The sequence below is a fragment of the Antechinus flavipes genome, chromosome 2, assembly GCF_016432865.1.
Source record: "Antechinus flavipes isolate AdamAnt ecotype Samford, QLD, Australia chromosome 2, AdamAnt_v2, whole genome shotgun sequence".
Taxonomy (NCBI): domain Eukaryota; kingdom Metazoa; phylum Chordata; class Mammalia; order Dasyuromorphia; family Dasyuridae; genus Antechinus; species Antechinus flavipes.
This window is the reverse complement of record NC_067399.1, coordinates 677630109-677644648: the sequence shown is the minus strand read 5'-3', so window position 1 is coordinate 677644648 and position 14540 is coordinate 677630109. Positions and strand designations below refer to the sequence as shown.

The 14540-nt window shown below is 46.8% G+C and overlaps 2 protein-coding genes and 1 long non-coding RNA gene across 4 annotated transcripts in view; 1 reads left to right on the top strand and 2 right to left on the bottom strand.

Annotated features, from left to right (window-relative positions):
• INSYN2A (inhibitory synaptic factor 2A) overlaps positions 1–13972 on the top strand; it is a 66495-nt gene extending 52523 nt beyond the window's left edge. Inside the window, exon 4 of the mRNA XM_051982708.1 lies at positions 12042–13972. Within this exon, the coding sequence (XP_051838668.1) occupies positions 12042–12225 (184 nt within the window). The 3' untranslated portion in view covers positions 12226–13972. The remainder of the gene's footprint in view (positions 1–12041) is intronic.
• Positions 1–14540, bottom strand: part of DOCK1 (dedicator of cytokinesis 1) — a 467911-nt gene that overhangs the window by 286817 nt on the left and 166554 nt on the right. The gene's annotated exons all lie outside the window — the stretch shown is intronic.
• Positions 10023–11236, bottom strand: LOC127552200 (uncharacterized). The gene is made up of 3 exons (XR_007951285.1): positions 10944–11236; positions 10206–10442; positions 10023–10108 (listed from the first exon to the last, which is right to left on the bottom strand). It is a non-coding gene; the product is annotated as an uncharacterized LOC127552200 (long non-coding RNA).

Sequence of the window (14540 nt, the reverse complement as noted above, 5' to 3'; positions counted from 1 at the left end):
GAACAGTGTGCGCAGGGAACTTGACCAGATCCATCCTGATTTAGGGGCCACCGTTTTTTCATTTGCAACAGAATGACCTTCCCAAAGGAGCATTCAGAGAGTGGTTTTCATGAAATCAGAATGTGCATGAGCTAGGAAAAAATGCATTATCCTCCACATTTAGCTGAGTGCAGCCTTATAATGCTTGGTACCCTTTCTCACAAACAGTGTGAAATATGTCTGAATGAGAGCATAATCGCACAACCGAGGATCGGGGCCCACAAGAGACAGACCCAGGCACAAATCCCAGCCCTACCGACTCACTAAGCACAGATCTCTCTGGGCCACGGCTCTCTCTTCCAAAAGCAGATGAAATCTGAGATCCCTCAAAATCTCATCTGTGCCATTTTGGTCCCAACTGACTTTTGAGTTACAATGATTGGAACCTCAGATCCTCCAACACTTGAGGCCTACATCCAGGCTTTCAAATCTCTGTTTGGCTTCGAATCCAGTAAAATGTTTAAATAAGGGATGGTATCCATGATTACCAAGATCTCCGCCATTTCTCTAATTGCTGGATTTACAGCTATGAAAGAAAAGAAAATGAAATGGAAAATCCAAAGCATTCGTACAAATCAAAACACTCATATATTCAGGACTAGGAGGGATTGTTGAGTCACTGGGTCAAGCTCTTTCTTTTCCAGATGAGAAAACTGAGGTTTAAAAAAGGTTACTTAAACCTTAACGCGACTGTAGGAATTTCCAATGAAGTCACTTCATTTCTCCTTATAGGGAAGGGATTGAAAGGCAGCAGGACAAAACAGCTCTCAGCATTAGGGGGTTGAAAACTAGCCAACCACAAGGTGACCCTGGGGGGAAAAACAAGAACAGGAATTTGGAACGGTCGAGAGGATTTTTTCCCTTTATTCTCCAAATGGTATTCCTCGGTGATAGTAGGTTTGGTTGTTAAATTCTAATTAAAGACCATCCCAGCATGAAAGAAGATGGAGAGATTGAAGCTTAAGTTTTTTTTCCGGGTGAAATTTCCTCCCCCATTTCCCCTCAGCTTACCATCTACACAGCTGTCAAAACAGACTCTAATTAGTTCAGAAAATATTTCAAGGCTCTATTACTAATAGGATTTTTGCACATGGGAGGCCGAACACTTTTGCCCCCCACCTTTCTTGCTCTTTTCCTTGTAAGACTCATCTGATGAGTCACACTGCTGATGAGGCACCTTTTGTCCCGGTTTATTTTAAAAGAAAACAAGGAAAAACACAGGTTGGTCCCTTATTTCTTTGTTTCCTGTGGAGGACGTTTCCAAAGATACTAATGAAGTATAATGAGGTATATTCAACTGGACCCATTTCTATGAAAACACTACAGGTGACTGTTGCTAATTCAATAATCGTGGGTTAAAAAAAATTCCAAAATAATTTATTAAGGAGTCAATGTAATTGCAAAAAAAAAAAAAAATGCTTTTACAAAGACTTCATCTTGGGCTATTATTTGGTAGTTCAGATCTGGCTTCATAAGAAATATTGTGGCCCAGGTTTTTAACTAGCCTTCAAGATAAAAAGGGTAGTTTACTTTATTTTTGGGAGACCCAGAGGATGCTGAAGAATTTCTTCTACTTTAGTAGGAAGCAGCAAACTACTCAGAGAGAAACATGTTATTTGTGTCTGTGTATCCTCAGCAACAACCAAACTCCATTCATAATTAATTGTGCTCCTGTGAGTCAGAAGAAGCAAGCTTGATGGGGGACTGGATAAAGGAGGGTACTGGGAAGCTATTAGGGAGTAGATTCCAGGGAGTTTGGGCCAATGGTGGGACCCGTGTGGCCCCTTCCCCTTCTACGGGAACAATCAGACTCTCCTTGAGACTATTTTGCAAAGGTTCTTGGGAGTCTGGCTCAGGGATCAGAGATTATTCTGACAAGGGTCACTGTCTACCTCTCCCAGTCCATGTTCACACATCCAGAGAGTGACAGAGCCCACCCTGGGGGAACTTCACCCCAAGTGGTGAAAGCTGAAGGTCGGAGGCTTCCACCTGTATTACCTAAGTAGCACCACCTGGAGAAAAGCAGGGCCAACCGGAAGGGAAAGGATGTATTCGCCCCCATCCCACATCCAAGCATCACAACCTATTTCCCCAGCTTAAAGAGAGAAAAATCCCAAATCCCAGATCCTCTGCAGTCAAATCCGCCTTTCTCTAGGCAGCTCAAGAGATGATAATGCAGAGGGAGAAGCAGTTTCGGATAGCGCCCGATGGAGACAGAGACAAGAACTCAAATACTTCAGCCTAATGAAGTCTTATTGTGAGGAGAGGTAATTGCATTTGTATGCAGAAATTGTGCCAATTCGATCATGTCCAAAGCCCACTTGGAATAAAAGCTCGGCGGTCTTTGTCATTCCCTGATTAGCTCTTAGAGGAAATGCCCTTTCCATTCCTGCTTAAATTACCATCACTTGTGCATATTAAGTTCGTTAACAACAGGAATTGATGTGGGAGAAATGAGCCTTTTGTCTAATAGTTTGTGTACTGCTCTTAGGCATTTACTATGAATTATCCCAGAAAATGAATATAAAATAGGACTCCTTCTGGGTCAGAAAGGGCAGAAAATACTCTATGGCTCAGTCTCTATTGTTCTGCTCAGTGAAAAGAATGGTTTCAAAAAGCAGTCAGTCACTCACTCCTCGGAAAGGAAGGAAGCAGAAGTCCCTTTGAAAATGACTTGCCCCACTAAGTCCAAAGCTCTCTCTTCTCCCTGGGGTCAGAAGCATCGGATTTCTGATTTTCGGCCTTCGGAGCTGGTTAAGAGCTTTGGCGGCGTATTAATTCTGATATCACCTCGAGAGTAAACTGAAATTTGCGTATCAGGCTGTCTCCACCGGCTCCATCATTCAATACATGAGGAGAAAGCCAAGGCAAGGGGCAGAAACTCGGCCGGTCTAGTCTGGGTGGATCGGCAGCATTTTCAGGCTTGTGGCAAAACTAAAACGATCTAGCCGATTTCGAACAGTCGGTGGTCATTAAATATTTAATTTCATGAGAAAATAAATGGAATTCATTTAAAAAATAAATGTCAAATTGTTCTTAAGCGTTAAATATGGGCTTCATATTGCCACCAGAGAACTCAGAATTGGAATAAATGAAATCCCTTTAATCAGGGAAATCTCCACTATAGAAATTATAACCCCTGGAGATAATGATTATTAACTTGGGCATGCCGGTCCTAGGGGACCAAAGCCTGGAAAAGGCCAGAACACGGACTCGTCAAGGAAACACACAGTGGCTATCTGCCAGTTTGACCAGTTTCAATCAGAAATCCTTAGGACACAAATCCAGCATTAAGCAAAACATGGATCCACACCTAATGAACTGTGTAAAATCTGTCTTCTATCAGCTGCAAACGGAGCACTCTCCAGATGAGCAAGAGGAGTGGGACGGTAGGGATGTTAGCACATGACAGCAGCAGTGGCCGGGGGGGCACAGGGGACCCCCACTGGACTGTGGTCAAGAGGTCAAGGGGCTTATTCCCTGCTCTGTTGTTTCACATCCTTTGGGTGTCTTCGGCTGTCCTCCTCAGATAGGGATAACATCCACAACTCTAAACTGAGGTCTTTGTGTGACCCCCCCCCCAGGGTCAAGTCTCTGAACCCCAAATGCCTCAGCAAAAAAAAAAAGAAATAAAATAAAATGAGGTCTTTAAACCACTGGAGGTCAGCATAATGAAGGCACCATTTTTAAGTCATTCCTAGTGCCAAAGGTAACTGCTGACAGACACTAGGTGCTTTATCAATGTTGGTTGATTGATTGATAAGGTCAGAGGTTCCCATTTGGAAAGAACAGTGAGCCTTCTCATGGATAACCTCCATTCTCTACCTTCTTATAAAAGCTCCATGGGACTTCAAAAGACTCCCATAAAATGGTATCACTGCAGATAATAGGAAACCCCCAACTGATAAGAAGTGCCCTGCCCCTCGTCCCTGCTGGCACACTCTGGGGCAGGCACTGCACCAGCTCCGAGCCTCCTGCTGCAGGAAGGGCAAAGCCCAACTAGAATATTCAGAGGAGAAAAAGGATGGGGATGGGCTTGGGACCCATGCCAGTCAAGGAGCCATGGAAGACACTGGGATATTTTGCCAGGAGCTACGAAGACTCAGGGAGGATACAGTCCTGTTCTCCTGAGCCTCAGGCTAGGGTCCAACTACAGTCGGTCAGTCTGGGCCAGGAGCCGCGGGGAACAGGCTGACCCTCCTCTGAGGTGATCAGACAACAGCTGGCACGTCCCTTGGCAGACACGCTCGAGTTTGGACAGATGATCCCCGCTGACATCACAGCCTGAAGGATGGAATTCAGCGATTGTCTGCCCCACGTTCCTAAAATGCTACACAAACCGGGGGCTCCCAAGGACATAATAAAGAGAACCCAAAGAACGTCATGGCAACCCCCAAGAAAAACAGATGCTTAAGTGGTCTCACTGAGAACCACTCTCACATCATTGTTTCGGGCTCCGGGCAGGCATCAGGTCCGGCGAGGGAGATGATACCCCCTTCTCCAGAACAGGAAGGAAAAGACAGCCATTGCTCTCCCAGCCCACTTTGCTCAGCCTCTGTCTGGTCGGGGAGGCTGGTCCCAGGACAGTCTATGCTCGGGGTTGGAAAGCTGGGCAGAAATTGCCGGGGCATCAGCTCCACAGACAGACCCAACCAGCGGTCAGGGCTCACCGAGTGGAGGCCTGTGGGATTATCCTCACCATCATTTGTCACCTTGGAAAGATGGACTCGGACTTGGCTTTGAAGCCCCCTCCACCGGCTCTCGCCAGTCTCCCCGGTCGGGCCGGCCTCCTTGTATTTCCTGGCACCCAGCCACCAGCGCAGCTCCCCATCTCGGGGCATTTCCATGAGAAATTTGCACCAGGACTGTTCCTCGGACACCTCAGATTCCGTCTTTTTCAGCTCCACTCCTCGTTATCAGCTCCAGCCCCACCTCCCAGAATGCTCCAGTCCTTCCTCGAGCTTTTTGTATTTTAGGAAAGGGGGGCATATTTTCTGTATATACTTGTCCACATACATACTGACCCACTGACTGACCACTAGCCCCTAGAGCAGGGACTCTGATAATTCTGTCTGTGTCCCCAAGTGTCTAGGGCAGAGTAAATGCTTAGTAACGGTGAGTCGGTGATAATGATATAACTGAAAATAATGAAATAGCAGCATTTGGCAATCCATCACAGATCTGGAGCCGAAATCAGATGTCATCTTGTTCAACGGCTTCATCTTACAAATGAAGAAACTGAGTTTTCAAAAGACTGATTATTTCCACTGTCCAGTGTCACACAGGAATAAGTAGAAACCTGGGGTTTTAACCTACAAAACTAACGCTCTGCATGGCGTATTTATCAATGAATTTTCTGGACAAAAATGCTGGCTATTTAACTTGACCTGTTTCTCATTCGTCCCCTTTAACTTCCTTCTTTCCCTGGCCCGTATGGCACCGGGCTTTCCCAATGGTTCTTCTGCCTCAGTCTCCTGTTTTCTGTCCCCCTTCTTTTCTGTGACCTTCTTCAAAGCTCCATCCTTGTCCTCATTTCTTCTTTCCAGATAGACTCTTTTCCTTGGCCATGATTCCATCTGCGGACCCAAGTCTCCTTTGACCTCCAATCCTACAGCTCTAACTGCCAATTCCATCACCACCTAGAGATTCTGCACGGAAACCCTAAACCCACCATGGCCCTGCTCCCCCTCCCCCAGCCCATCTCTCCTGCTCGGGGATCATGTCATCAATACCACCATTATTCATCCCCCAGACTCAAATCTTGAGTCATTCGGGGCTGCCTTCAGCAGTAATCCATTCTAGTCAGAGACCATATACACGATCACATCTCATACATATAATGTAACATCTAAGGCAGGATTTGAACTCAGTTGATGAGCCCAGTAAAGGGCTCAGATCCTCCTACCCCTGGGTGTCTCCATTGGCATTAGAGCTGGAGGAGCCGGGCCCTGGAGCAGAACTAGGACCTGGCCCAAGGTACTGACTGGGTAAACAGTCCCTGCCTCAAAGGCCTTTTTATTTGGATCAAAAGGGAAGCGTCTTCAAGGGAGACTGCACAAAAATGTCTCCTGAAACAAAGCAGGAACTGCAGCTTAACTTGTGATTCAGGGCCCTCGGGGGCATTCTTTATTCCACTGTCAAAGGCAGCCCGGCTCCCCTTCCTTCCTTCCTTTCTCAGGCTCAGTCACCCCATCCACCATCACCTGTGACCCTCTAGCACCTGGAGCACAGGAGAGCGCGTTAACCTGACAGAGAGCCTGTGAGCCTGGGCTGCAGGAAGTTAAGGAGTGAATCTTATTAGTAGGAGGAACCAATCAGGAAACTGGAGCTCACTGGGCAAAGGAACCAGCTCCCCTAAGTTAACCCCAATGGTTAAGAGCAGAGCTGACATTACAAACCAGGCCCACTGCCCGGGGTCCTTCCACTGAGGCAGATCACTCTGGCTAAGAGACCATGAGCTCAAATGAAGGGAAAAGGAAGAAAAAGCATTTATCTCAAGCAAGTTGTCTGAACACGGTCACTTTTCTTGAGACAACTTTAGAAAAATATAAATTGCAAATAATCCGAGTGTGTAAGTCCTCCAGTGAGAAACGCAAAGGATTTTTCACTCAGAGGCTGGAGACAACAGAATCAGGGAGGTTTTCCAAATCATGAGCAGGAGATGCGCTCCCAGAGATTTTACAGAGCTCAGTTTCTTTAATATGACCTTAGGCATGCATTGCACAGTTGGTTACAAAAGCCACTTCATATACCCAGTCACTGAAGCAGAAAACTCATCTCTCCAAGCTAAGCAGCGTTTAAATATGTATGGGTGGGTAGGTGGAGAGGGTAAAGATGGATGGAAGAATGGATGGATGGATGGATGGATGGAAGGATGAATGGAAAAATGGATGGATGGATGTGTGAGTGAGTAGTAGGTGGACGGAGTAAGGATGGGTGGATGGGTGGATAGATGTGTGAGTGAGTGGTAGGTGGACGGGGTAAGGATGAGTGGATGGGTGGATAGATGGATGCATGGATGAATGGAAGGATGGATGGAAGAATGGATGGATGGATGGATGGATGGATAGATGGATACATACATACATAAATAGAAACACAGATACATAGACAGAAAGATATATAAACAGATTGACAGAGATAGAAATATATAAATATAGAAATGTAGCATTGACCTCTACCTAGGGCAAGGAATAAAGTACATACTGCTAAAGGATTCCTATGCACGTGGATAGGAGAGCTGATCTTTGGTGAGAATAATTCACTGACTACTTGGATAATAAGTTAAATGTGAGGGTAATCTGAGAAGGCTTCCTGGAGGAGGTATCAATTGAAGCCAGTCTTGATAGGAAAGAACATCGCCTACGTGAACACCTTGGCAAGGGACTCAGCGTGTTGAAGACAGGGAAGAGTCAGCTGATGAATTTTGTACAAAATGGAGACCATAAAAGTGAACCATGTGAAATAATTCCGGGAAAGGAATCGTAAACAAAAGGATAAGGGAAGAGCCCAAGGTTTCTGAGAAGTCATATGCTCAGTCTCATGACTGGGAGATGATTTTGGCACATGGATGGACTAAACACATGGAGAACAATTAAGAGTCAAGTCTGTTTTAATGGTGTGGGTGGGAGGCAAAAAGGGGCTGAACTAGAGCACACATGAGGAATAGAAAGGAGGAGGATCCTTGGCATGAGACAAGCTGCAGTGGCCCAACCAGTGGCCCTTGGTAATTGCTTGGATGTAGTGGAAGGGAAAGAGGGAAGGGTTCAGCTGAGGGGACCTGGCAAGAAGAAGGTATCCATTTCTTGGGGAGAACTGGTCGATCCCATCGAAATCACTCCATCCATTCCTGAGGAGTTTCGCCGTAAAATTTGAAAATGTTCAAAGAGAAGTTGTGAAGCTTCTAACAGAAATAGAAATCAAAGGACGAGGCCTTTTCAGGTGAGGGAAGAAAAGACTGAGGACGCATCATTATTTCTTGTAGAAAGGAAGCCACATCTTCGTTTGATGGGAAATCACGGCCTTGGACAAGGTTAAACAAACTACATTTAGTTAAACCTCAGAGGTAAATATTCTGACAAATTTCTGTCCCGGCAGCTCATTAATTTTCCGAGCAATGGTGCCAGAAGATCACATTTCTGTAAAGATCTTCACAGCTTACAGAGCTCTACAGTTTACCCAGCATTCTCTTCATTGGGGCCCAGACCCTGAAAGCATCATTAGGGTCAATGCCATGGCGGCTGATCCTAGCTCCGAGCACCCAAGTCATTGGAAAGGGAGGAAAGAGGAGCCCGAACCCCAGTGTTCTGACTCCGGCTTCTACCCTACTCTACGTCATCTCTCCAAAATGGCAGGAAATAAGGTCAGATTTTCTTGGCAGATTCTCTTTCCTCTTCAGCTATTGAGGGAAACGGTTATCTGTCCATTATCTGATCTTTGCCAGAACCTTAGATGGGAAATTCTATTTGCTTTTCCCAGCAAGTCTGCCATATTGACAGTCCAAGTTCTATCACCATCTCTGTTTTACAAAAGGGGAAACTAAGAATGAGAAAATCAATCAAGATTTTAAATAAATCAGCTGAGGAGCAGGGAGACAAAGAAAAAGCATCAATAGTCCCAGACTTCATGTTTAACAAGAGAAAGGTTACCACAATAGAAACATCCATGGTACCCACGAGGGAGCTAAAAGGACATCTCTGAGGAAGAAAAGCGCCAGCAGCTGGGCAAACAGGGCAGGGAACCAGGGGAAGAAACACTAATGGTCTCTGACAGAAGTTAACTGAGGTCACTAGCCCAAGGTCACACAAAGAGGGAGTGGAATCTAGGTCCTTGGGATCCTAAATGTGAAACAAGAGCAGTCTTTTCTATTCAAAAAAAGGTAAAAATCTAAGAGAAAATGCGTATTATGATATAGTGGGACTGTCACTCTACAGACATGGCATCCCCTCCTGCAGTTGAGGTCAGAGAGGCAAATACATGGTGGAAATCTCCCTGGATCAAACCAATGCAGACGGATATCTATTTTTTCAAGCTGTGATTTATGTCAAAGAACACAGAAATGAATTTGGGGCCTCTCATGCTCCTCTCCCCATCATCTTACGCTCCAAGACGGGTGCCAGAGATGACCTGGAAAGAAGGAAAATGCACCAGAGCAGCAAAGACAGAAGCTCCGAGTTTCTCCCCCCACCCACATCTGTTGGGAATCAGCTGAACCCCCAAGACTGGAGGCCGGCCACACGATCTCTGTGGCCCAGCCTGGTGAAACAAGGATTTTCCCGGAGCTTTAAATTCCGAATGCAAACACGGCCCATCTGGCTCTGACGCCACGGGATAAGCCCTTTGGCTGGAACTGTACTAGCAATGTCATTCCAACAATATGGAGCAGCAGTCCGGACTGTTAAGGGCAGGGACGAACAGATCCAGGAGGAAAAAACAGCAAATCAAACAAAGGAGCCTCTTTTTAACCCCATGTGGTCACTGGTGTGATGGGAGCATGGGAGAAGAGACTCATGGAAAATGGGGTTTCCTATTCGCAACAATAAACTGAATATTGGCAAGGATTAAAGATTAAAGGGTCTTCAGAACCCACTGAGCTCAAGCTTCCCTGTCCCCCGCCATCCAACCAGGCAGCTGGTGGCACATCTGGGCTCAAGCAGGCTCTTGTGCACCTCTTGGACATGAGAGAAGGTCCAGCTCCCTGCTCCTGGGGGGACTACCCCTGGGGAAAATCATCACATCTGTGCTCAAGCAGGCTCTTGTGCACCCCTTGTACAAGAGAACCTAGAGAAGGTCCCGCTCCCTGCTCCTGGGGGGACTACCCCTGGGGAAAGTCATCATATCTATGTTCAAGCAGGCTCTTGTGCACCTCTTGCACAAGAGCACCTAGAGAAGGTCCCGCTCCCTGTTCCTGGGGGGACTACCCCTGGGGAAAGTCATCACATCTATGTTCAAGCAGGCTCTTGTGCACCTCTTGTACAAGAGCACCTAGAGAAGGTTCAGCTCCCTGCTCCTGAGGGGACTACCCCTGGGGAAAGTCATCACATCTGTGCTCAAGCAGGCTCTTGTGCACCTCTTATACAAGAGCACCTAGAGAAGGTCCCTGCTCCTGGGGGGGACTACTCCTGGGGAAAGTCATCACATCTATGTTCAAGCAGGCTCTTGTGCACCTCTTGTACAAGAGCACCTAGAGAAGGTCCCACTCCCTGCTTGTGGGGGGACTACCCCTGGGGAAAGTCATCACATCTATGTTCAAGTAGGCTCTTATGCATCTCTTGGACATGAGAGAAGGTCCAGCTCCCTGCTCCTGGGGGGACTACCGCTGGGGAAAATCATCACATCTATGTTCAAGCAGGCTCTTGGACCTCTTGTACAAGAGCACCTAGAGAAGGTCCAGCTCCCTGCTCCTGGGGGGGACTACACCTGCTGCTTACCAGAAGTGGCTTGAGATGCTCCATTTCCCTGGCAGCTTCTCCATGACTTCAGTCCTACTCCACCATCCTGTCCCTGGCCAGGCTTGTTTGACAGAAGCAGAACAAGGGCACAATGTGCCCTCTGCCCTCTGGCTTTACCAACCCCCCAGGAGCAGTCTCTACCTAGAACAGGAAAGGCTGAGAGAAGGCGGAACCCGTGAATCCCACCTTTACCACCAGGTTCTCTCACAAGGCAGTGAATCTCATTCAGGGCCAGGGCTCTTCTGTTCCCATTCACCCATTAAGGCTGTCGGACCTCCGGGGCCCAAGAGCACCCGGCCGGGCCAAACTCTGGGCGCTCTGGTCCCCCATGCTTGCCAGCTGTCTCCGTCCTAATGAGCGAGCCGAGCTACACAGAGCCCAGGGGATTCGCCGGCAGGAAGCACGATCACAGAAGCTCACCTTCTTGGGAACTGATGCTTTGTAGATCCACACCCAGGGACCATGCCCATTTCGGGGGGATGAGAGGGCCCAGCTATGCATGCTGAGCCACGGAAGTGTTTGCTGATTTCCTATCCCAGCCTCTTCCAAAACCAAAATCCTTGCTCACTGCAATGGGAAAGAGCAAGGGCCTGGAGCAAGTCTAGGGATTTTGTTCACAAAAGCTTCCACTTAGATTCTTCCATGATTACATGGTTCTAGAGTGTGATTAATTACTTAATAACAGGATATTCCAAGTAGATGCTTAATGGAAAGTCAATAATTACAAGTCCCCAAATTGCACTAATACACGAAATCCAAGCTCTTAGTCCCAATTCCTGATTAAGCCCAACAACACAGAAACGAACCAAATATCAGGAGGATGCCCGGGCTGTCTGTTGGTCCAAGGAAAATTCGGAAAACATTGGTTTGCCCAGCAGTATTACTTTAAGTAATATACCTCATCCCCGGGTCAAGGGAAGAACTCAACTAAACAAACCATCCCAGCTGCAGAATTCATGTCTGTCATCTCTCACAGCTGAGCTCATGTCAGGGGTCTTCAGGGACCCCTGAGCTCCCCCTGACGCTGGATCAGAATCACTTCTGAAGCAAGGGGCATGAGAAGTTTCCCCCTTCCAGGAGTAGGTAGTCGGGCTTCTAGCTAGCTCTACTCATCAAATAACAAGCATTCAATAAGCACCTACTGTATTTCAGGCAATGTGTAAGTGCACAGGCAGCTTAATCTGGAGAGGGAAATGACGTGTGTGTGTGTGTGTGTGTGTGTGTGTGTGTGTGTGTGTAAGGGAGGGGAAAGAGAAAAATCTGGATCTTTCACTCACAGCTGAACTTTTCCCCCCTTTACAAACTTATTTGAATGTCTTAAAAAAGCCATATTGATTTTACAAGGGTCAGAAATCTAATGAGAAATTAAGTTCCAGCCCAATGAAGTGATTTCCCATGCACTTCCACAATGGTGATGACTAACCAGAAAAAATAACTTGAGAGCCCAACAAATAAATACCCCCCTTTAACCTAAAAAGCCTTGCTAAGCTTGAGCTCCGCTGACCGCTGACTGTCTCGGCACTCAGTCTCTCCCTCTCTTTTGTTTTGTAGTGTGGAACTGGACTTTAAGCAGCAAGAAGATAAGCTCCAGCCAGTTCTGAGAAAACTTCATCCTATTGAGGAAACTCAGGTCGCACCCTTGCCTTACTCTCCGGAGACTTACTCCTCCACTCCCAAGCAAAAATCCAAAACTGAATCCAAAAAGCATGGAAGATGGAGACTCTGGTTCCTTTAACAAAACACCGAATCTGGAGTCTAAAGGCCGCCACCTCGAAAACACACTGGAATTGAGTGATCCCTTTCTTCAAAGGTTCCGAATCAATTGAACAGTGCTGTCGTTGGGGCAACATCCATCTCTCACCACGCTTACCAAAAAGGCCTTTTTACTTAACAGAGAACGAGACGGAGGCGAGGGATGCCCTTCAGACCTTGCCCACTTCTGCCGGCAGTTCACCGCTGTGTGATGGGAAACGCGAAGCGAACCGTATACGAAGATGACGGACAAAGAGAACCCTTCCCTCTTCCCCAGACCTGCTCGAGAAACGCCGGGCGGGCTCTCATTCTGTACACAGCAGAGAAACTCACACTTAGTTTCCAGCCTTTATTTTTCTGAAATACTAATAAGAAGAAAAAAGCAAGCCTTACGTTTGCACAGGACTTCATTTTTACATTTAATTTTGCAAACAAGCAGGGGGTGAGTGCAATTTTCAGCACACAAAAATTCTGGAGAAAGCACAATTTTTTTCAAGTGGTCGGAGACCATGAATACTCTCTAAAATGTGACTCTGTGTATATTTGCCTTCACGTGCTGTAGAGTTAAGCCAAGTGATCCCATCTCTGTGTCTCGTCGACACCTCTCATTGAGCATCTTCTCCATCTCCACACGGTCACCGCTCATTTCCCCATTGGCGAGCAGCCACGGACCGCCCAAAGTCAGGACACGCCTTTAATCACTGCAAGTTGACAGGGTCAAAGCTTCGGGACTCTAAGCTTTCTTAGATCTCATTTTTAATCTTTTTGGTACCCAAAGGCCAAATACTCAATTCTGGCAAGAAGCTGAAAACCACTAGTGAGAGGCAGACGAGGAAAGCCCCGGCTCAAGAGGCCTCGCGGGCATCCCGTCGCCTCGGCGGAGGACGTTCTCGTGGGCTCCGGTCTCCTGTAGGCCGATGGGAAAGCAGCCAGAGGTTTTATATCATTTGTTAAGCTTTGTAACAACTGTTGATGACCTGACCATCTCCAAGACGAACCCAGTGCATTTTAGCTTAGCGGCCTCAACGGACAAACGTCATCGCCACTTAACCTAGTAGGAAGCTGTACTCCCTGACTCCTTAGGAAAAGCTGTGAATCAAAAGTTTTTAGGTATTTTTTAAATAAACAGAGACACTTGGAATCCTTTCTTGGTTACACATGACAATGGAAATCTTCTTTATTTTTTCACTCATTCTTTGCACCTTTACAGCTCTCTTTTTATAACCAGGTCCCCTTCCCCGAGGCGTCACTAACTCTTGTCTGTCAAACCCTCGCTTGTCATAATAGGAAGTAGGGATCTCGTTTCTCCTTTTTGTACAACCGAAGTCATTGTGCACAGTGTCCCGCTCGCCCAACCGACGGGCGTCCTTTCTGGGGCCCGGCTCGGCCAGCTCGCCGAGGCCTCTGCCGTCACATGGGCGAGGAGGGTCCCAGTGACGGGCGGGGTGACGCTGAGCTGAGGAGCAACCCACGTGAGGTTCGGTACCAGCTTGGCTGGAGGGCGAAGAACTGTCAGGGCTCGGCCATTTGTACAGCTCCTCAACTAAGTCTTTAGGCAATCTGCAACGGCGGAGGAATTAGCAACAGTAGAGATGTCATAGATCCTTAGTACTATCAGAGCTAGAAAAGAAGTCCAAAGGAAATTGGAAAGAGAAATGAAGTAGGGAAGGGAGGAGAGTGCAAGGGAGGAAGAAAGGGAGGAAAGTAGGAAGATGGGGAAGAGAGAAAGAAGGAGAGAGAGAGAGAGAGAGGAGAGAGAGAGAGAGAGAGAGAGAGAGAGAGAAAGGAGTGGGAGACAGGAAAAAAGAAAGAAAGGAGAAAGGAGAAAGGAAAGGAAAGGAAAGGAAAGGAAGAGGAAGGCAAAGAAGAAAAAAGGAAAAGAAAAAGAAAGGATAAAGGAAAGGAAAATGGAATGGAAAGGGAAAAAAAAAGGAAAGGAAAGGAAAGGAAAGGTGTGGGCATCTTTACAAGAAACTTGGACCCACATTCCAATTTGAGTCCTGCTTCCTCCTTCTTCCACATTAAATCCATTTTAGTTTCAAGTATTTTTAGTCTACAAAAATGTTGAAGCGAGTGGGTTGGCTCTTGCCTTGAAAACCATTCATAAGGAAAATGAGTTGCAAATGCTCAGTGAGACGCCACGGACGCTGGGGCTTTAATGATCAACTCACCTGGACGGTAAAACTACGCGAGGGCTAACAATCTCTGTATATAAGTAAACTATATTCAAAAGTATTTTTGTGTAAGAAAAGGAGAGGGAAAGGTGACACTGGGCCAGGAAAGAAGTACGATTGTTTC